The following is a 24,661-nucleotide window of genomic DNA, read 5'->3' as shown; positions in this document are numbered from 1 at the left end:
TTCACCCCCAGTTCCACATGACTCAGTAATAATGTTTTCATGTGAAGTTTCCAGGCAAACGTAGCTTGGAGGTGATGTATCAATTTACACTGAATACTAGTATTACAGTTGTGAATACCCCTTGGAGAAGTCTTATCAGCAGATAAGGACAAATGAAAGGTGTTGCTCAAGCAGCTTTGCTTCATCAGGAAAATATTCAAAAACACAGAGAGAGAGGAGACATGGCAAAAAAAATAACAAGCACACATTCTAACAGCAGAACCTGTAGATAAAGCATTGGGCTTGTGGCGAGCTCATATGCTGATAGGGTGGAGCGTACCAGTGTGAAGCTCTTGGGGGAGGCAGCCCATCTTTTCACCGTAGTGAGGGGCCACTCCTGCACCACATCTTTGGTCCTTTCGTCCACCCGCATCACCGACTCTTTTGTAATGCCCAGCAAGCGTGGGACGAGCTTATTCTTGCTCTTCATTTTCTCCTATTAGAGCACAGTGCACATCATTGCAGTGTTTAGGTCAAGTAAATTAACAAAAACACATATGACACAATGCTGGTCAAAAGCTTTGCTTGTTCTGGATGTTGCTTCACCCATGTTGCTTCATCAAAGGGTCTTCCTTGAAATGAAGAGGAGGTTTTGTTTATATGATGATGACACTGAGTGAGACTGATTAAGTGCAATACTGCAATATTTCACAAATTACAGCATCACAGTATCAGATTATTCACCATATGGTATTTATAAAAGTAATGAACTGCTTCTGAAGTGTTGATATCCATATTACAGCATATGTTATGCTGAAAGAATCTCGAATGTTCTGCTCTGCTTCTCTTATTATTAAAAGATTTCCAGTAAGAAAGCTCATAATTTATGTAGTTATATGAAAATCTATATTTGATTATTAAGTAGCTCAGCGGTTAGAGCGCCGGGCTATTGATGACAGGTTTGATACCCTGGCTCGGCAAGCTGCTCTTTACCCTCTCTGCTCTGGGTGTATGTGTGCTCACAGCCCCTAGTTCACTAGTGTGTGTGTGTGTGTGTGTGTGTGTGTGTGTGTGTGTTCACCACCACAGATGGGTAAAATGCAGAGGACACATTTCGCTGTAAATGGTACAGTGACAAACACGTGCATCTTTACCTTTTTGGTTTACCTTTATCATCCTTTCTTAAGAACACTAAACACCAGCACATTTGACTATAAAAAAAGCATTATTTTTTGTGCTTGATCATTCCAGAGAACCATAAGTCACAATGCCACTAGGTTCATGTTTTTTTTGCACCAGAGTGTCCTATTCTATTGGCAATACTTCTCTACGGGGACTTGACAAACTGTGTGTGCGCGCACGCATGTGCGCATTTGCCCATCTGTGTCAGCAATGGGTGCAACTTAAAGGGTCTAAATGCATTCATTAGAAGGGGTGTCCACAAACATCTAGACATATATCATATAATATAAGGAGCTATCCTTCTCTAGTTAGTACTGACACAAATATCGTCACAAGTATTTGAGGTATTGTTTTTATCTAAATGAAGCACCCATAACATGTTAATGCTGGTCTTTAATAAGTTACTGCAACCGAAAAAGTAAGATGATCTTAAACATGATGGACAGTGTATGTATGCACCATGTTCTCTTCATTCAGTAACACACAGTCGAACTGCAGTGCCAGAGCAATAGTAGAAGACTTGTTCTTGTCCTTGCTCTCCCTCAGTGACCTGTCGAGATGGGGGTTGTTATACAGCTCTCTTGTGTCTTGCCTGCTTGGAAAGGCCAGCACAGGGCCTTGTGTCGCTCTGTTGCTAAGGGCACACCAGGCTGTGGAGGCTAACAGGCAGTGCTCTATGCCACTGGGCCTGGACCTGCCGCCCTCTACCATGCCTGGGGACCCTCTAGGCTGCCTTGTCGCAGAGCAGTGGCCACACACACACACACACACACACACACACACACACACACACACACACACACACACACACACACACACACACACACACACACACACACACACACACACCTCAGTGTGCAAGCTTATATGGCAGTAAGCCAAAAAAAAAAAAGACTGCCACACAAAAGATTCGTAATGTGCAGCGGATCGTCAAAAATACCTTTCGTACAATGTGTCCTCAGGCTATTGTTTAATTCTGCGGTCAAAAATAACGAGCACTGATAAGAACATGCTATACAGAATAGCTTAGCAAACAGAATGGATGACAGATATTGTTCAAAGCTCTCATGAAGAAACCGCCTCTCTTTCAGGGACATATATCTTATTTTTACAGGACAAATATAGATTTTTGAGGTATGCACATTGTCTCATTGCCTTTATTGGCCAAGGACACACTATTTAACAGAATTTCTGTTACTGTGAAGAGTTGAGAGACTAGAAGATATACTGATCTCCAAAAAAGGCATCAAGGTAAAGAATACGTTCTTTTCAACATTTTAAGTGTATTGTTACACTCTGTGTATTATTTTTGCTTTGTACATTTTTGGAGTAAAAAGAATTCTGAGGGCTATGGCTGGTTCACAATCATCGTTAGGAAATTATTTCAGTTACTTTGAAAATCTGGAAATAATCATAAACCTAACGCACAAAATACTTGATGCGTACAAAGCAAGAGGCTATAAGAAGATAAAGTGTTTCCTTAGTTTGTAATGTAATTAAGAAATGTCAGTTAACAGGAGCGGGGGAAAACGCAAGCCATGTCCCTCCTAAAGATAAATAGAAGATGAAAATCCTAAAGACATCTCAAAATCCACAATGATCTACATCAAGTGTTTTGCCATGGCCCCCCACAGTCCCCTGACCTAAACATCATCATGACAGAATTCAAAGACAACAAAAAAAGCTGTGCTTGTTAGACAGCTAGACGTTTTTGGCAAAAAAGTAAACAACCAATAAGGGTGTTAAGTACGGACCATGCAAGGTGCCCAAACTTTTGCTTTGGGGTCTTTCCCTTTTTGATTATTTTGAAGCTGTAAGTAAATCCTGCCTAAAATATTTAAAAACAGCCCTGTTTAGTCATTCATCTTTGACTTGCTTAGATTACAGTAACAGTAACAGATATTCAGATCAGGTGCACCAAACATTTTAAATGCACACTTACACACATAATTGCATATATAATATTTAGTCAAAAACAATTCTATCATACAGAATTATTAGAAAGTTAGTTTGATTTACTTTGATCTGACTTGATATGTGTGTGGACTGGATATGTGTATAAACAAACACACCTTTACAACTAGATTATAATGAGTCTCCAGGCCGTATAATCCAGGATTTCTGTCAAGTGCCTTTTCATGGCAATTAATTTAATTCCCTGGACTTAGCAGCAGAGCACTAATGACCTGAAATTGATCCCTTACTGAGATGCTGATAAACCCGATTATGTGAGCAGTTCTGACCACAGCAAAGCACTTAATACCAACCAGTATCCAACAATACTGTACTGGAGAGTGGGAACGTGAATATACAAACAATTACAATGATGACTTTGTTGTTATTCTAAATCATCGACGTACACTAGCTGTACATTTCAGTTGTATCTCAAACCAAAGATCACTGACAAATATATTATTCTGATAAATACATGGTACCAGTGGCCTTTACTTCAGAATTGCACCCGATGTTTTGTTGTTAATCTCACTTCTTACACAAGCCCAAGCACACACACATTCCACTCATAATTTGTAGCCCAGGCAGAGAGCCTGCTGCGGTCAGTGCAGTAAAGAGTGATCTGTACCACACAGAGAGGTTCCCAACCCTGGAAAGGTATTTTGAGCATATCTGTTCACTTCTGTGAGCTGTTGACACTTCTTTACACAGAGAGCTCAGAGAGAATGAATTATTGAACACTCTTTCTCTCCCTCTCCAAAACCCAGAGTATAGTGTACCTTCCCATCTGCTGTCACTCTGCCCACACACACACATACAGTTTATGAGAATGCTGTTACATCTTATCCGTGGCAATCACTATCAATTCCAAAATTGAGACCAACACAAAGTATATTGAAAAGCACACAACAGAAAGCCTTTGAAAACATTTATTTACCTGACTCTTATTGCCTTACCTTCACCAGAAAGAAAGACACTCCGTATGTCCGCAGTGACCTGGCAAGCTTCACGTATTTTACCTTCGCCTCGATTTCCGTCATTTCACCACAGCTTTTATGATCCTGTGGGATAAGAAGGGTATACTAAGAGCGGCGTACTATAAGATTCACATTAGAAGTTGAGCCCTGTGTGCGTTCATCACGCTTCAGCAACTCAAGCAGCCAGTTCACTAGGCTGAAAATCTTTTAATCAGGTACTCATTTGCTTAATCTTAACTATTTGGCAGCAATGGGTGGGCATACAGCTCTACACAACTCCCCTAACTCATTCCGCCAGTGTGTGACACTGCTTTACTATCTGCAACAGTGAACGTGTATCAAGTACTGGCTGTGTTAAAGGTTCCACACACACCTGCTATACAAAGTACTTTAAAGCTATTTCCTTGGTATTACGTGTATACACACAAATATATATGTGACAGTTATTATGTCTGATGTGTCCAAATTTCATGATTAATGGAATATGGACAAACAGAAATGCGCTGAAATTAATTGGACTAGTCTTTTTACACTGAAGGTAACATGATAGATAACGTTTTTGTTTGTAAGTCTTGGAGCAAAAGGACCTAGTCACTTATATGGTACATGACATTAAAGCAAACCATTTATTGTAACAATTGATTGATTGCAAATAAAGTTAAGGGCTTTCACATTAATAACTGGGTGTAAAATGAAACTGTCAAAAAGTGTCCTGATGTTCTGAACATTATTGAGCATGTCTGGGGTAAGATGAAGGAGGAGGCTTGGAGAATGAAACCAAAAGATCTTGATGAACTGTCAGAACCCAACATTATTACATGAGTCATTGCCAAGACGTATGGATGCAGTCCTCCAAGCTCATGGAAGTCATTCACATTAGTAATTATTTTTTCCAAGGCACCATGACTTTATTGTAATGTTATTGTAGTGTGTTTGTGTATTTAAAATAAAGTATGTGTATAATTTCTACATCATTTTTATATACGACGAGATGCAAAATCTGACCTTTCTATCCTAATTAAATGATGAAACTCAATGAATGATACTATAATAAGCAGAATCTAGAGGGCTTTGCCTTTCATGTAAGCCATTTCTGGTTTAACAAAACACAATCAGCACAAACCTGAAAGATCCTCTTCTCGGCACCTCTCTGCTTGATATACTCTTTGGGCAGGAACTCCTTCAGGCTACAAATAAGTCAAAATGTCACATATTTACGCCCAGGAAACACAGGCACTTCTTTACATCCACTTACCATATCAGAACACATGAGGTCATTCCAAAAAGTGGTACATCGGCATTCTTGACTGGAATGTTTAACCTGTCCCTATAACAAACCCTAAGTGTTCTTCTCACATACTGCATGCGTGAGAGAGAGAGAGAGAGAGAGAGAGAGAGAGAGAGAGAGAGAGAGAGAGAGAGAGAGAGAGAGAGACAGACACACACAGAGAGACACTGCGCTGAATGCCACTGCAGCCATTAGGCATGGAGGCTTACTCTAAGAATCCAGGCTTGTGTTTATGTTCCACGTGGGGGCCGAACTGGATCTGCGCCTGGATTCCGGCAAACTCGCAGGCCTTATCAAAGGACACTGGGTGGGAACCGTTCAGGATGTCATCTCTGGCCTGAAACACAACAGAAAGAATTAACACCACATTGCATGCATCAGAACAAACAGTCTAGTCACAACAGTGTCCATGAGAAGAAGAATAGACATGTATTGTGTTTTACGATTCACATCAGTTCATGGAAAAGAAAACATTGTTGCGGCCATTCAAAAACCCTGTACCTCCATTTTCTATGTTTTTTTATTTTTGGAAAAAACAACAACAAATAGAGGAGATACACATATGTAGCAAGAGCAAACGTATGTAGAAACATTTGGAAGTTAGAGACAGAAGTTTCAGATCAGACAATACAAGCCAGACGAAACAATACAATGATATTATGACTGTATCAAACACTTTTGATAAATCTATTAATAGAGCGGCGCATGATTTAGTACTCTGAAAAAAAAAGAAAATCTTGTCGGATTTCCTTGAATTTAGTTTTTAAAGGTTAACCTTTAAGACCTAATTTATTATAACTAGTATAAATTACACTGAGGCCTATATTTTACTTTGTACATGTTTGATCGTTCTGATTTGACATTGAAAAATGGACCTAGAGGCAATAAAATGCAAGTCCCCATTTCCATTATATCTGTAACTTAATCTTTCTTTAGAAACTGCTTAGGGAAGTTGCTAGGTGAGGGGATAGGGGACAACAATTTGAGGGACAACGATGGTTTTCAAAACATTTTGGAAACGGTCATCAATTTCTCAAAGAATGACAATTCATCTGAAACTTAAGGACTGTCCCATCTATTTACTCATCATTAAAGTGCCTGCTTCTTCACAATTTCCAGTAAAAGAGTTTGAAAATCAGTCCATGCTTATTTACATCAGGAATTAAGAGTACTAAAAATGACATAAAAACACATCAGGGGGCAGTGGTGGCTCAGCGGTTAGAGCGCCGGGATATCGATAACAGGGTTGTGGGTTCGATTCCCGGGCTCGGCAAGCTCCCACTGTTGGGCCCTTGAGCAAGGCCCTTACCCTCTCTGCTCCCCGGGCGCTGGAGTTGGCTGCCCACCGCTCTGGGTGTGTGTGTACTCACTGCCCCTAACACACGTGTGTGTGTGTGTCTGTGTGTTCACTACCAGATGGGTTAAATGCGGAGGACACATTTCGCTGTACAGTGTACACTGTCCAGTGACAAATATGTGAACCTTTACCTTTAAACCCTCTCTGTCAAAAGTCTTAAAAACTTTTCTTCCTAATAATCAGCATTTTACTATTCCTGACTGCAGCTACTACACAATGGACACTAATATTATTTGAAAAAAAATCCTACATACATACATTTATGAGGCTTATTTGTTAAAATAATATATTCTAAAGTAGATTTCCTTGGGATTTTAGATTTGGTCTTGCAGGGGCATTTATAAGCAGTGTTAAATTTACTGAATCACAATATGTTTTGATTTCATTTGAAGCTGCAGTCATCCAGTCCCAATTTAAATCACCCATTAAAATGAGCTCTTCAGAAAATAAATCAGATTGAACCGCCGAAAGGGAGGACTAAGCCTCCTTATCGGCTGAAGGTGAATACAAACATACATTCAGAATATTACAAATGTGTCAGCTGTGTTTTTTAATTTGCAGCGTTTGTGCGGCTTAATTAATAGTTTCAATAATGGTTCTGGGCTCTGGCTCATTGACTTAGGACTCAGATTGACTCTTCATTGATTCAGATTTAAGCTCTATTCTGGTGGGATTAGGTCTACAATGGGAGACAGGGTATGTAATTTTACCACAGGATGTCTGCAATGTTAACTGATTCACAAGAGATGGGGAAATCATGGTGCAAATGACAGAGGTGGGAGTGGCTCCTCAATTCACACATCACTGTAACACCAAATAAATCCATGTGACAGTTTAGTACCTTTTTTCAGAGTGCTAATTCTCACTAAAAGCTGCCAGAGGCATGGCTCCTCTGAGAAGCCCTTTGGAATATCTTCAAGATTTCAGTGATCGCACAGCGCTTGAGCTTTTTGCCGCACAACCTTGAACTTGAACGACCTGCTTGATTTGTGCCGTATATTAATGGCTTCACTTCCTTCACTCACACACACACACGACTAAATGCCACTCCAGTGCCTCGCAAAAAAATTTAAAAAATTGCATAGGATCCAATGGAATGCTCACCAACATGCTCATTTACATGGGGCATCTCTGCTGTAGTCATGAGTTGAGAGAGTGAGGAACTGAAATGTGCATCCACTTACAGACTCTTGCACTACATATTTTTGGTATCTGGTATCAATCATATCTGTTATTAATATATCTGTCAACATTTAAGGCACTAGTGTTCATTCAACGAACGCGTTTGTTAGCGAAGAGCCACAGCCGCTAGGAATTACTGAGCCCCACTGTCTGTCAGACCATGACATCATAGCAGTGTGTGGCGGTGCATCAGAATTAAGTGGCTTTGGGAGCTAATGAATGATCGTGAGCGGCTGAATCAGACAGGGGTGGCATTCACTGGCTTCAGTGTAAGGGTAATTCAGTCACATCTGTTACTCTGTCTGTGTGTGTGTGTACGTGTGTGCCTATGACAACCCATAGTGTCCTTTCTGTCATCCGTTCTCATCTCTCTCGCTCTCTCTGGGTGAAGGATGGTGGGTGGTGGGAGTGACACATTGATTGTGGGTGGAGGGAAATGGCAGTCCTCCTGGCACCTCTGAAATGTGTCGACGCGCTGTCTATCTCTCTCTATACAAAAAGCTCTGTTGCAGCATGGACACGGACACACACACACACACACACACACACACACACACACACACACACACACACACACACACACACACACACACACACACACACACACACACACACACACACACACACACACACACACCTCAGGGCCAAACTTAAGCCTTTTGTGACAGGTTTCAGGCACAGATAGGATGCGGGGAAAGTCTGCACGTTATGTATAAAAGAGCATTAATGACCACACTGTGTGTGTGTGTGTGTGTGTGTGTGTGTGTGTGTGTGTGTGTGTCATATCCATGAGAAAAATTATTTCTCATATCTCTATATCTCTCTCAAATACACGCTTTTGTTGGAGGTTGTATAAGGGAAATTATAAACTTACAAACTTTGCAACCACCTAACCATTGTAGGGACAGGTGCCCAGAGTAGAGGTAGACATACAGACATACATATATACAGACATACGTATATACATACAGACATACATATATACAGACATGAATATATACAGACATACATATATACATACATACACAAATAAAATAAAAACACTGGTCAATCTACTAAAGCTTGGCCAACAATCACCCTCCATTCATTTAATTTAAAAAAAGTAAAAGTTATTCATTTTTTCATATCATTTGCTTTATTCCAAACCTCCAAAGCTCGATCTTTGAGCAATTCAGCAAAGTTTGAGCATTTCTTTTTCTCACCATCCAAGTAATCCCAAACAGCTGGAGCTTCTTGATCAACTCCACATCCTTTCAGATGCACAGCCTTCCCACAATCCCATAATCTTCTGACATTTTGTGGCTATTGACAAATTAAGTACTGCGAAAAATGTCAAATATAGCATCCTCAAATTCTAGCGCAGGTGTCCAATTCTGTTATACAGCACTTGCTGGTTTTTCTCTTCTCCAACATACCTGATCCAGCTCAGCAATTAAGTCAAGTCAAGTGCAAGCTGGGCAGTATCAGTATTCTCCTCAGAAAACAATCTACTAATACACTACATGGACAAAAGTATTGTGACTCATTTCTTGTTTCTTCCTAAATCAAATGTATTAGAGAGCCTTTTGTTGGAGTAAATTTCGCTACTGTCCAGGAAAGGCTTTCTGGCTTTCTAAGGATTTGATTGCATTCATCAACAAGATCATTCAACATCCCAACGAATTATCACCACTCCACCTCACCCCTAACTTTCCAACTCATACCAAAAGTATTGGATCAATTGGTGGAGCAATGGGTGCAACTCAAAGTAGCTGAATGCATTTATTAGAAGGGGTGTCCATAAACATTTGGACATATAGTGAACGATAAGCATGTTCATGTGGTTTATGTAGAAAATAACTAATAGTTGTCATTTCATATCCTGTATGCTGTTATTAATTATTAAGTCCTGTTCTGGAGATCATAACCTCCTTAATTCTAAAGGGCTCTGGCGCAGTCCTGGTTTGGAGGCATGCAATGCAGGACACAGGATGATGTTACAGCCTCAAGCATGAGCTATTGTGGGCTGCATGTAGGAACGATCATACAGAACACAGAGCTGTATTGATTTTTGCCTGAGTTTCTGATGCTGCAGGCCTGATTAGCCTGTGTTTTTTTTTTTTTTTTTTTTTGCGGGCAGGGCACGACTGGATCAGAGACAGACGTAATGAGAGCTGTACAGTAGCAGCAGCTCTGCCAAAGACCACGAACAAAAGTAGGGTGTATTGACTCCCGTCAAGTCAATGGGAATGGGTTCCACACAAAGGCAAATCAGCACTGGGTAATTAGAACAACTAGCTCAAGCCAAAACACACACACACACACACACACACACACACACACACACACACACACACACACACACACACACACACACACACACAAAAAAAATGCACAGGCGTGCGCACACACACACACACACACACACACACACACACACACACACACACACACACACACACACACACACACACACACACACACACACACACACACACAAAATGCACAGGCATGCGCACACACACACACAAGTGGTGAGAGTGCAGACTTGGCAGGATCTGCATGGTAGAGGAGTGGGTGATGAGGTCATAGAAACTGTACATCATGAATGGACGAGTGAAGCTTGTATATGGGAGGCCCTCCTTCAGGAAAGTGACCAATAGGAACACAGCTCATACACATACTCAAGCGTTACATTAACACACAGAAAAACTGCATGCAGACATACTAGAGTGAGCTGGTGTTTTGTGTGTGTGTGTGTGTGTGTGTGTGTGTGTGTGTGTGTGTGTGTGGGGGGGGGGGGGGGGGGGGGGGGGGGCTGTGTTGCGTGCTGAGAGCCACTGGGAGAGTGCTGACAGTAGCAGTTTTGCATGAGATAGATTGAACAGTAATGTCAGTGCTCTCAGTGCACAAATACACACTTGCACTCACCCACACGCACTCGCACACTCACTGTCAACCCTGCTTAAGGAAAAGTCACTGGAGTCTCTGGGCCGACCATGTGGGGCAGAGAAATCCCCTGCAGTCGACTGCCAAAAAGATCACTGTGGTTGTGTGTGTGTGTCTCTATGAGTATGCACTTGTGTGTTTGACCCTCACAAAAGGAAAGACTCATGTGTTTATGATCGTGAGTGCATTGCTGATTTTGCCAGTTTTTTGTGTAAGCGTTTGTATCTCCTGCAGTGTGTGTGCCTGAGTAATGGGTGTGGGTGTATGTGGCACTGAGTCAGAGAATTTGATGGGGGGTGTGTGGCTTTACGAGAGAGGAAACAGACACAGAGGGAGGAGAGGGGAGGGAGCCATCTTTCTCTCCTAATGTGTACAAACACTGTGTGAATGTGGGTGTGTGTGTGTATATGCATACTGTGTGAGCGCTGCCTGTACTCATGAGGGCCTATGAACAATCGTGTACAGACAAATACTGAGAGAATAGAAAGGGAGCACTTCTGAGACATATTTAAAACACAAACACACACACACGCGCACCTAGACCCAATTAATGAATTAATTCCTAACACATCTTCCCGGTCAGGGCTGTGGCGGTCTGTAGTCTACCCCAAATAATTGGACACAAGGCAGGAATACCCTTTGGACAGGATGCCAGTCAGCTCTAGGCTAGCACATACCCTATTCACACACTCATACATAAGGGAAATTTACTACAGGCGGGAGGAAACCCATAAGGACATGGGAGAGAACACACCATCCTCACAACAGTGACCTGAGGGAGGATCAAACCCACAGTTTCAGGCCTCTGGAGCTGTATGGCATAGTACCTGCTGTGCCACCGTGCAGCCTTTAATTACATAATGAATTAATTTAATTAATCTGTTAAAATCAACAAATCAAATCTGCACGATGGTGTTCCCCTCACGCCAAATGTAGCTGACCAGCAAAAACAACATTTGGTGTGTGAAGTCTGTATCTTTAAGTTTGGACTGCAGCTATGAGCACCGTGTGTCAAACTGATCAATTCATGTCAGCATGAATTGTATGTACTTGCTGATGTGGTTTCTGCCACTGTGTGAATGTGTTCCTAAACAATAAGACAAAAGCACAGACAATTTGTGTGTATTCAGCAGCCCATTTTCACAGATTACACAATACCATATAAATGATGTATTAACTGAGCTACTCCTTTAATGTGCACAGCAGTCATACTTATTTTAATTGGCATTTGTAAACATTAAAAATTGCGCCAAGCTCATCCCAATGTACCCTGGAACACAGTTGGACTTTTTCACCAAATGACCATGATCACATTTAAAGAGGAAAAATTTTACTGAATCATTTATCTGATCTTGCTCTGCATCCAGTCTGGGCTCTGTTTCCTAGCAGGTGTGAGGAGGATGTGTGTGTGTGTGTGTGAGTGTGTGTTTATGCATATCTCTCTAGAGAGCATAGGTGTGCTGAGATCAGGCTAGTCTAATGCAATGCATCAGCACTTTGTGTGCCATATTACCATCACAATGCTATACTCAAAGCTCTCAGAGCTTCACACACACCTCCCTCCTTCTTCTCTCTATACACACTTACAGTGGAACACCACAAACACACACCCCCACACTGATGTTCTAAAAGACACTTTCTTAACCATAAAGCTGCCCCCCATAATATTGGATGATGTTTTCTTTATCATTCCTATAGTTGGTGTAAAAGTGTGTGCGTTTGTGTGTGTCTGTTTATTGGGCTGGGCTGTATTGTGCTGCAGACATGTTAAGGCTGTTACAGTTGCAGTTCTAGCGGTGTTCGGTATAATAATTAGTAAGAGCTCTATAAGTATTACCACCCTGTTATCTACTGTTTTTGCAATATTGTGTAAAAAGCTAGTGTACGAGCCAGAGAGTACCTGAAAAAGCGAGACCGAGAGAAAGAGATGCATGTGTGTGTGTGTGTGTCCCCAAAACTAGGGACATGAAGTATTCTAAAGAGAAATCAAGCACAGCAGCCATAGGCTGTTATAGTACTAATGTATGTACTGAAGCGGAAAAGGCAATTGATAAAGCAGCCTGCATGAAGAGACCCTAATTGCTTTGTGGGCCTTCAAGCTATTCAGGTTTGAAGGCAAGGAAATATTATATTACACTGTGAGCCTTAGCCAATAAAAACAAAGCAGAAAGAAACAGAGAGAGATAAAAAGATAGAGAGAAGCAGGTAGATAAGTAGAAATGGAGAAACAGGTAGAGACAGAGAGACACAGAGAGACAGGACACAGAACTGAGAGAGCGAGATTGAGAGAGCGAGTTCTAAAGAGAGAGCGATCTCATCCATCAAGGTCACTCTGGAGTCTGAATTAGGGTGCAGTGAACTGACCTGTACGTAAAGCAGGTTGAGCTGGACGGGGTCGCGGGAGTCCACATTTTGGTCGGAGTAGAAGAACTTTCTTCTTAGCAGCAGCGTCTCACTCTCCTCCACCCCCTGCTCCCGGAACGTCCGACTGTGGTCCAGCCAGTTCACTGTGAACAGCAGAATGACCATTCACTGTGGCCTACTTCTCCAAAAAGGTAGCTCAAATGATACATCATAAATACAAGTCTTACTGTAGGACCATGTGGAGAGAGATCACAAGGTCATGAACTGGACTAGTTTGAAGCAGAAGTAGTAACGGATTACACAGTACTACACTCATTGTCCATTATATCAGCTGTATTCACCATATAGAAGTCCTTGGTAGTTCTAGAATTACAGACTGTAGTGCATCTGTTTCGCCTTTGTTAGCTCCCATTCACCCTGTTCCTCAATGGTCAGGACCCCACTGGACGACCACAGAGCAGAAATTTTTTTGGTGGTGGTGGATGATTCTCATTCTCCAACACTGACATGGTGGTGGCGTGTTAGTGAGTGTTGTGCTCCTGGTACAAGTGGATCAGACGTGATCAGATCGGATGTGTCCACTTACTGTCCACTCTATTAGACACCCTTATCTAGCCAGCCCTCCAAATGCAAAGTCGAAGACAGAAGCTCATCTGTTACTGCACAGTTTGTGTTGGTCATCCTCTAGTCCTTCATCAGTGGTCACAGGATGCTGTCCACAGGATGCTGTTGACTGAATATTTGTGGTTGGTGGACTGTTCTCAGTCCAGCGGTGACACTGAGGTGTTCAATAACTCCAACAGCTCTGCTGTGTCTGATCCACTCGTACCCGCTCAGCACACACTAACACACCACCATGTCAGGGTCACTGCAGTGCTGGAAATGAGCCACCACTCTGTGGTGGTCCTGTGGGGTACTGACCATTAAGAAACAGGGTAACAAAGTATGCAGAGAAACAGATGGACTACAGTCTGTATTATAGAACCACAAAATGCTCACATATGGTGAGCAGAGCTGATATAATGGACAGTAAGTGTAGAAATAAGGAGGTGCTGGCAATGTTATGGCTAATTAATGTACCCAAACCTCACTTTTACTTGAGTTTGAACAGGCACTTACACCTTCACTTACGTAAAGTTCTCTCAGTTCTTGTCCCTTCACCCCTGAAATTAAACTTTTTTATTTTATTTGCTGTAGTTATAAAATGGTCATTTGACTTAATTATAAAGATGACCCTATTACAGTGCCCCTTTAACTGGAGCTTGAACATGTATGTAAAACATTTTTCAGTTTTCAGGGCAGACTCACAGTCGTCGTCTGTGTGGAGCTTGGCTTTGAGTTTTTCCATCTTCCTCTCGTCTCGGAGCAGAGTGCGTTCTTTCTTCAGCGTACCCATGCCATCCTCCTTCCTCTCCTCGCCCTGCTCTTGGATCAGCGAGTACTCCTCATAGTTTGTGATTCCTGAGAGAGCGAGGAGACAAATGTATGTAGGACTGGGACCATTCCTTTATCTACGGATCTACTTCTTACTCTCTCACCTTCTCTCTTCAAAGAGCAATTCCAGCATTGTTACAAAATCTCTGTGTAATTTATCATATGAGACATTTAAAGTGGTTTGGTGGGAAATAAAAGAAAAATGGTATAGAGCCTAACATTTCTTTACAGTGGTAGTAGTGGAACAAACCGGGGTGCTTATGTCTACAATGCAAATACAGATCAAGTATAACTTAATTGCTTTTATAGTTTAATAATACTAAAAAAGGGATATATCTATATGTTTATGATTTCTGGACACTTTTGCCAAGCATGTAACTCTCGTCCCTGAATAGATTGATACGATTTAGTCTAAAATATGTATTTTTTATTATACTCTTACTATATCTCATATTTAATGAAAGCAATTGCTCAATATATGTTTTGTAACCATTTGGTTTAAGAATTTTCTATGTAGTTTTTAGAGGCATTCAATGCTTTAGACATCTGGTTTCCACCACAAACACTGCAAATAAGTCTGATAAGAGAAATTTGGCTAGGTTTCTCTAGAATGGTGCATTTCACACCACTGTGAATGACTTTGTTTAAATTTTACAGATTCAATTATATAGCCATTTTGAACAATCCATGGAATTCCCCTTTAAAATCTTGATCACTCAAAGATCCTTAGAAAAAAAATCTAAAAATGTACACCTTTTTAATCCTTTATACCTTTCTTTTCTCAGTTTTACCCTTATCCTAAAATGTAGCTGACCAGCTTAGACATGTATGTAATACGTAATCAGCATACTAGATATAACAGTATCAGTATCACAAACCTAAAAAGCACCTCAAGCCACTGGCACCGACCAGGGAGGTAAAATGATCCCAATCGAAGCGGAAAGCCTCTAAACAAACCACAAATGATTAAGATGTCTGCCAGAGACCTTCCCTCTCCCCTCCCCAAAACACACCCAGCTTCACTCCAGCCCACTTCTCCTGTAATTGAAATCTATTGCTGCGGGAACAACTCTGTGACGAGACAGGAGGTGAGGGTGTGCCGGAGCATTACTAAAGCCAAGCTGTTTTCTTTCTTCCCAAACACACACCTGCCAACAGCAGAACTTCATGAGAACACCACATCAAAGCAGCAGTGGCTTCACAGAATGCAAAGATCCATTCAGAGCACACCGAGAGTACTGATGAACAATGTCAGGCAGAATGGTAAATAAGGAGGAAAAGCAGGGCCGCTTACCTATCCTACTGCAGATGGTGACGAGCAGCTCCCCCACAGTTTTGGAGTCATCCACCATGATGGTCTTGATAGCCCCATCCAGCATTTTAATCTTCTGTGGCCTTTGTTTCTTCTTGTACTCTAATATATCCTGTAAAAAACGCACTGACATACTCAGCCAAGATAAAGTAACACAGAGGTTTACACAAGTGCTTTACTGATATTGGCCCTTATTCATCAAAGTCATGTAGAAATGACAGAAAAGCTGCCAGAATGAAATACTGTTCCACATCTGATTTATGAAACTGTCCTACAACACTGAAAAACAGTGTAGACCAGCTTTTGCTGTGTAAAACACAAAATTTACAAAATTACATAACTGATCAAGGACACCTCCTGATTTATAATGCTATGTTGATATTATTTTCATTAAAAAAATCAGATACAGGCCAGAATGTGCCAATAAAAAGAAATAGCTTATGAGCCATTGATCTCCACAAGGAAAAAAATCACTACACTTATACATGGAATACAGTTTCCTCATGCATTCCTCATAGCACCAATGCAATAATTGCAATGTGCCATGACAGGGATGTGTACAACAGGGATGACAGGGATGTGTATTAAAACTCTTGTATGAAATGGAGTTAGAATTACAAAAAAGGTCTGTATTGAAAACTTCATGATTAATGATTACTTTAAAGAAGCCTGAAAAAATGTATGAAATGTTGATATACTGAACACTGTTGGTGCTTTTACCCCATTCCGGAGCATGTAGTAATCAAGAGTCCGTCCAGATTCCAACCAGATTCCTTTCCTGGGGTCATCATCAGACAAGAACAGGCCATAATCTGAAGCTGGAACAGAGCAAGAGGAACATTTTTAGTAACAGTGAAAGACCTCAGAAAAACATCACACCAAATGGAGTACAGCTTTGTTTACTGAATTATCATCATACATTTATTTCATTCATTCCATTTATAAAACAATTTTCATAGAGTCTGGTATGATCGTAATACAAGTGCTGTGTCATATTTGCCAAATAACTGGATGTGTGGGAGTGAGGGCCCAAATAAAAGTAAAATCTCCCAAATCAAAACAAAACATTATTTGTCACTTAAGTGGACAACACCCCTCCGTGACTATAACTGATGTTCGTATGGTGATACTAATTCGTTGTGGCTCAAGGAGGCAAACATGTCGGCAATGCAGCACAGGGTGGTATAAATCTGGCCTGGAGTCTAATGAGAGCACACAGAGTGGAAGGGCTGCAGCCTCTGCCTAAACGACACCTCCTGCAGAGACAACATTACCGCAGACAGCCCTGAGCTCAGCAAACCTCAATAAACCCCAAGCCCCTCATGTTTGACTTTTAGACACTTTGATGATGACAGAGCGAGACATGTAGTGGTGACACAGATTTTCATCTTCTTGGCTAGCATTCAGCCTTCTCATCCATCAAGTCAGAGAACAGCCTTATGCTGACCAATAGATCTGCTGCTACAACCTGGGAGACAAATATCCACAAGACATTTTAAAAGGAAATATTCAGTTCTATTGCTTCATTCTTCATTAAGAAGAAAAAAACATCATAGGTAAAGGTAAAAAGTAAAGGTGCACGTATTTGTCACGAAATGTGTCCTCAGCATTTAACCCATCTGTGGTAGTACACACACACACACACACACACACAAACACACACACACACAAACACACACACACACAAACACACACACACACACACAAACACACACAAACACACACACACAAACACACACAAACACACACACACACACACACACACACACACACACACACACACACACACACACACACACACACTGAGCGTTGGGCAGTCAACTCCAGCGCCCGGGGAGCAGAGAGGGTGAAGGGCCTTGCTCAAGGCCCAACAGTGGCAGCTTGCCGAGCCCAGGAATCGAACCCACAACCCTGTTATCAATAGCCCGGCGCTCTAACCGCTGAGCCACCACTGCCCCACATTCTTATCTGACATCTTGTTATGGAACTTAATACATATACATTTGCTGCTGCAGGCACCATATCCCTAATTCTGTTGCTACACACTTCTGATTAAAACCCCCATCGGTAAATGCTTGATTGTCAACAATTGTAGGATCACCTTTGATGGGTCATGGCTTCATTCATACAAACACTCATCAGGAACGTCTGTTCGGTCAGGATGTTGACAGCACACAAGAAACAACTCTATGATTGGTTAAAGGGCTCATTTGCATATGGCAGCCTTCAGCCATATCAATATTGCAATTACAATTAGCAAATGACATGCCGTACTGTGCAGTCCCTAAATATTCCCGTCGGAGGTCCTACCTTGTCCAGTCTGGGCTTCAGGGACTCTCTCTCTGATGATCCGACAGGCATCGTACACTGGGGTGGAGGGCTCAAATTGCATGGTCTTCACGACATTGCACTGCCGCACACATATCTTCAGCGACAGGGCCACCATCTTGACCTCTGCTCAAATGGGAGCGCCCTCAAATTAACCTGCACAGATGAACCAAACGCAATGAATTAGAGACGGATTTTGAATTAGGTAGACTGAATTAGGCAATGGCACGCACAAGGACAGGCATAAATTATTGGATGTATGTCATGAGTTGGAAAACCAGCAGAAACAATCCACGCCTCGATAACTCGGATTATGAAAGTCTAACTGATGCAGCAGCAACTTAAGGGAATCCAGGCAGAGCTTTGTTAAAGCTTACTATATCAGTTTCTTACTTTTACTTTGTGCTTCCCACAGTATTCCCATAAGACCAAATGTGCACAGGTGCCCTTTAAAGGGTAAGAAAAGAAAGAAAGAAACACCCCAAAATTGCCAGTGAGGTGTTTAGCATAATCTCACTAATCCTCTGTGGAATACAAAAAGGACTGCAACCTTTAAGCAAGAAGCGAAAGTTTCTAGTACATTTTTTTTTCTTTCAGAAATGTCTCCAAAAGGTGGTGGTTGAGAAAATTCCAAAGTAACGTATTTTAATCATAGCTCTGCGGCTAATCGGTGGTGCATAGACAATGCTGGACTGCCGATCTGCAAGGCCTGCGGAGGCTCTGCAGGTTGAAAATGCCAAATTTCTGTTGTCAAATTACCCTGAAAGTCCTTCAGCTCAAGTATGAAATCTCTAGTCTCTGTCTACAACTGTTCCCCAAAATGCGAGGCACAAAGAGTGACTGGATAAAACAGCTCAGTGTAACATAATGCTCTGTTTGAAGTAAGTAATGTCTATCTGACACGTTCCACTAGCACTGGAGGTGATTTGATAGAGGAGGAGAGAGGCGAATAATCTTCTCTGACAATGGATTAGTGCATGGGCCACCCCCACTGTATCCATTCACTCACACATACACACACTCCCATGCTCGTTTTTTTATACCTTGTTAGGACGTGGGGGAATACTTAAGAGTTTGCCCCATCTGAATTTCTGCTTATTCTGCTCACATACTGAATATCCCAGAAGATCATCAACATGTTCCTTGGAAAACTTGATGATATATGTTGTTTATAGCAACATAGTTAGCAACGTAGTTTCTAAACTCTATTTGCGCAGTGTTTTTCTGACGCCCGAGTCATGAACAGTAACCTTAGTGGAAGCAAGAGAGGCCTGCACTTCTTTTGATGTTGTTCTTGAGTTTTTCTCAAGTCGTGGATGATTTGTATCAGATGATCTTTGAGAGAATCTCAACTCATAATTTACACTTTTAGAAAGGCCCAGGCAAAAGTTCCAATGTAAATCCTATTGGGATGTTGTGGCAGGACCTGACCCGTTAGATAACATTCCTTACATATCAAAATGGGAGCAAGAGCACTATGGTTGTTAATGGAAAACAGCTGATATAATTGCAAAAGTAGCCATGTTGGGGCCCAACTGATTAAAAACTGCAGAAGGAGCTTAGCTGCAGTTATCTAGACTGCTAAGGGGGTATAACCATTGAAAGGAATGGGACAATCCCATTTGCACACAGTAAATGAGAGTATTTGATAACTTTTACAAATTAATTCATAAAATGTGTATTAAAAAAAATGTGTTTTTTCTCTTTTATTATTAGGTTTTGATTGTATTAGATAAAAATGCTGTCTTTTTTCCTATTTAATTTCCTTATTTATTCTCATTTATTTTACTTTTATTTTATTTTTACACCATTTGAAAATGGTGCTTCCCCTCCCCCTCGTCTATAAAAGTGATCATTTTAAATATCAGAGGTTTTGTCATGCCAGTAACATTGCAATGTTATTTTGTGACATTTTCTAACAGAAATTTTACGACGACTGTTATGTACCTTTTGTTGTAATTACATTTACATACTTGTACAATGGATTTCCTCTCACATCCCAGCTTAGAAACCCTCAAGAGTCAGAGTGCAGGGTCAGCAATGTTACTGCCCTCCAGGAGCAGGGAGGGTCAAGTGCCTCACTTAAGGGATGCAAGAATTAAACCAATCAATCAATAACAGAGTTCCAACTGTTCTAACCACGTCACTGATACCCTGTGACGCAACCCTCACTAGAACCTCAGTAACCAAAAAGAAAATGGTCTCTGAACCAAGCATGTTTTGGTAAAAAGCAATATACAAAACCAACACCATTTTGTACATGTAGCCATTGTAGGTTAACAGAGACCATGTTTTCCTTTTTAATATCACCTTTTAAAAAGCAGCATTTCTGCTTAAAATACACTTTGACATTAGCTATTTTTAACTGAAGCACTTCATCTAAGAGGAGAACCTAAAAGCACCTACCATGGTCAAACAAAAACACAAAGCTAGCATCATCATACCATGAGCGTGTGTAGCGCCGGGCAATTTGACTATTTTATCGCACTGTGAAAAAAATATATATATACAGTCATGCCCGAAAGTATTCATACCCCTGGCAAAGTTTGACTTAAATTTACTTTTATTTAACCAGAAGTTATATTTTTGCCTTGAAACGACACAGGCATCTCCCAGGAGATAACACGATGATGTACAAGAGGCATCATTGTGGGAAAAAGTATTTCTCAGCTTTTATACACATTTGAACAAAAAGTGGCATGTCCAAAATTATTCATACCCTTTGAAAACTGTCACAGTATATGGGAAAATCCAAAGTTCTATACCATTCCAAATAGTCCAAGCTGTTTTAAAGCATCCTAATTACCCTGATTCATTGGGAACAGCTGTTTTAATCAACTCAACAGGAGAAAAACAGCAGCTCTCTGCAGTTGGTTTGTGGACAGTCATGGCTAAGACAAAGGAGCTCACTAAGGACCTGCGGCTGTGCATTGTGGCCGCTCACAAGTCAGGAAAGGGCTATAAAGCCATATCAAAATGTTTTCAAGTTCCAGTGGCTACAGTGCAAAGTATTATTAAAAAATACAAGAAGTTCCGCACTGTGGAAAATCTCAGAAGATGTGGTCGGAAGCCAAAAGTGACACCTGTGCTGGCCAGGAGAATAGTGAGAGAGGTGAAGAAAAATCCAAGGATCACCACCAAGGCCATCCTGGTGAATCTGGACTCTGCTGGTGGCGACATCTCAAGGCAGACAGGAGGACACCACTTCTCCGGAAAAGGCACACATAAGCCCGCTTGACCTTTGCAAATGCTCATCTGGACAAAGAAGAAGACTTCTGGTGTTCTGTTTTATGGTCAGATGAAACAAAAATTTAATTGTTTGGCCACAATGATGTGTGCACCATTTGGCGTAAAAAAGGAGAAGCCTTCAACCCTAAGAACACCATCCCCACTGTCAAACATGGTGGTGGGAACCTAATGTTTTGGGGGTGTTTTTCAGCCAATGGACCAGGGAACTTGATCGCAGTAAATGGCACCATGAAAAGAGAGCAATACATCAAGATTCTCAACAACAACATCAGGCAGTCTGCAGAGAAACTTGGCCTTGGGAACCGGTGGACATTTCAGCACGACAACGACCCAAAACACACAGCCAAAGTGGTGAAGAAATGGTTAGCAGACAAAAACATTAATGTTTTGCAGTGGCCCAGCCAGAGTCCTGACTTGAATCCAATTGAGAATCTGTGGAGGGAGCTAAAGATCAGGGTGATGGCAAGGAGACCCTCGAACCTCAAAGAGTTGGAGCTCATCACTAAAGATGAATGGGCAAAAATACCAGTGGAGACATGCAAAAAGCTGGTCAGCAATTACAGGAAGCGTTTGATTGCTGTAATAGCCAATAAAGGCTTTTCTATTAATTATTGAGAAGGGTATGAATAATTTTGGACATTCCACTTTTTGTTCAAATGTGTATAAAAGCTGAGAAATATTTTTTCCCACAATGATGCCTCTTGTACATCATCGTGTTATCTCCTGGGAGATGCCTGTGTCATTTCCAGGCAAAAATATAATTTCTGGTTAAATAAAAGTAAATTTAAGTCAAACTTTGACAGGGGTATGAATACTTTCGGGCATGACTATATATATATATATATATATATAATTATTATAATGGTGAATTATTATAATAGTGAAAAATATAGTATATTGTAAATAATGTGCTGGCAATTTTTTCCACATCGCCCAGCTGTAAGAGTGCGTGCTCTTTCAGGTTTTTTTTCCCGAAATATCCGAAATCTTCCGAAAGATCAAGCTTCCGGTCATTGTCCAAAGAAGAAAGAGAAGAGAAGGCTAAATGTTCTCAACTTTGCTTTACATATGCCACACATATGCATCTCTACAGGTTACACCTGTACTTCTCCGATTTCCCTACAAAGACAGACCATTGTCCTGAAAATACACATAAACTCAACATACACACAAACCCACACACAGTGTGAGGTGGAGGTAATTTCTCAGCATGATTCTCTTCAACTCCAACTTGGCCTCAGAAGTCCTGCAGAGCCATTACACGCCAGATGTGAAGTTGAGCTTCAGCACCCACGACGACACCTCATACCCTGCTGGAATGCAGCAGCAGACGGACAGTGCCACCCACTGCTGAAATCTGATGTGTGTGCGTGTGTGTGTGTGTGTGTGTGTGTGTGTGTGTGTGTGTGTGTGAGAGAGGGGTAGAGGTGAAGGGAGGAGGACCAGATAATCTCCCTAGTGCCCTAAACCCACTCTCTTCTCCACAATTACCCTATTGCCCAGAAGCATTGCCCCCCTCTACTCTCAGACTTGAACTGTTTGACACAGAGTACTGGGGACAAAACCCCCACTACTTTTACCTCTTCCAAAGTACTTTCACACAGGCAGGAGATATGCCTTCCAGATGCTCATTTATGAAGCGTTACCCCAAAGACTCAAGACGAGCATCAATAACTCTGTGCCATGAAATAAAAGCTGTGCCATGAGTAGTTGGTAACTCATCATGAAACACTATCACTAAATTAAGTAAGGTGCTGAATTATTTACAATACATTTAAGTTCCTTATTATGGTTTCAATCTAGAGACTTATTGTTGAGTAACTACTAAGGATTATAGGGCGACTACTAAGAAATGCAAGGTATGTAGTTTTGCGAGTGAGGGACTGTATGCGGTCCGCATTAGGATGTTTGACTATCCTCATGAGTTACTGAATGTATGTTTGGTTAACAGCAGGGAAGGAAGACAGAAATATATATATATATATATATATATATATATATATATATATATATATATATATAAAAAAATAGGCCTTGGCCATGATTAAAGTAAAGCTGTAGGATTAGGCAGTGTTAAAAACACATTTTTAATATGAATGAAAAAAAAAGAAAAGAAAAATGAGAAATAAAGTGGACGGATACATGCTGCTGGTTTGTTGTGGGTGTGTGTGGGTGGAGATCGGTGCGAGTGGGGAAACTCATTCAAACATGAAAGCATGCTGAGCTTTTCATCAGAGGCAGCAAAAAAAAGATGTGTATGAGTTCTAATCAAACCGGTTGCCATCCTACTCTATATTATAGCTAGATGGTGCAGCTCTGAAAGTGTGAGCTGACAGCAGTGATTAAGTTTGTCCTGCATGGTGTTTAAAACCACTGCGACTGACTAACCTAGCCCAACCTGTCAGAGTGTTCATTCTAGTGAGCTTTAATTGTAAATGTCCATCATTTTGATGCACTGCCCATCAATGCATCATTTACATTCAAATCAATTGCGAGAAATGTTTTTTTCCACAGATACAACATATGGACGCAGCATTACTCTTTAAATAGAAGGGTAAATACATAGCAGAGAAATGCATGTGAAAAAATGCATTGGTTTTTGTGTGTTGACGTGACCGGGGCTACCTCTTTAGCTGAGTTGACCGGCAAAAAGCTAATCCATACAACACGAGATGCTGAGAACTCGTCTTCGACACAAGGTCTGTTTGCCCCAGTGGATGATGTGCGAACGTCAGAAGTATCTTCATGGTCTCTGGACCTAGCTAACATCAGCTTGTGTAGTTGGCTAGTCTAGTTAGCGAATGAGCCACACCAGAGCTGCAAAGCTGTCATGCTTTTAACAAAGCGGCCTTGATAAAAAGCTTCTTGAGGCACCAGTGTTTTCCATCAGGGAGTGAAATAAGATGCATACTCGTAAATGCAGGCAAAACTGTCAGAGTACTCGAGCGTCCACTGGTGTCTTCAGCAAATATGGTTTTATACTGAGAAGCCATGCACTTTCCAAGTCCACATATAAGCCTTAGGATATCAGGAATCTGACAAACTACACTGACACCAACACTAGTAGCACACAGTGCCCATGAAAACGTATCAAATTTGAATTTGAAGGGAAGCTGCTTTGCCCTCCA

The 24,661-nt window shown here is 41.2% G+C and overlaps 1 protein-coding gene across 1 annotated transcript in view; it reads right to left on the bottom strand.

Annotated features, from left to right (window-relative positions):
• tln2b (talin 2b) overlaps window positions 1-24,661 on the bottom strand; it is a 142,710-nt gene that overhangs the window by 60,045 nt on the left and 58,004 nt on the right. The window contains exons 3-11 of the mRNA XM_072670982.1: window positions 18,267-18,440; window positions 16,677-16,774; window positions 15,939-16,068; window positions 14,519-14,671; window positions 13,211-13,353; window positions 5,589-5,716; window positions 5,215-5,278; window positions 4,071-4,175; window positions 320-475 (exon numbers count right to left, since the gene is read on the bottom strand). Coding sequence (XP_072527083.1) covers window positions 320-475; window positions 4,071-4,175; window positions 5,215-5,278; window positions 5,589-5,716; window positions 13,211-13,353; window positions 14,519-14,671; window positions 15,939-16,068; window positions 16,677-16,774; window positions 18,267-18,402 — 1,113 coding nt within the window. The 5' untranslated portion in view covers window positions 18,403-18,440. The remainder of the gene's footprint in view (window positions 1-319; window positions 476-4,070; window positions 4,176-5,214; window positions 5,279-5,588; window positions 5,717-13,210; window positions 13,354-14,518; window positions 14,672-15,938; window positions 16,069-16,676; window positions 16,775-18,266; window positions 18,441-24,661) is intronic.

This window comes from Salminus brasiliensis, chromosome 2 (genome assembly GCF_030463535.1).
Source record: "Salminus brasiliensis chromosome 2, fSalBra1.hap2, whole genome shotgun sequence".
Lineage (NCBI taxonomy): Eukaryota > Metazoa > Chordata > Actinopteri > Characiformes > Bryconidae > Salminus > Salminus brasiliensis.
Note: the sequence above shows the minus strand (reverse complement) of the source record. Positions and strands in the feature narration are given on the sequence as shown.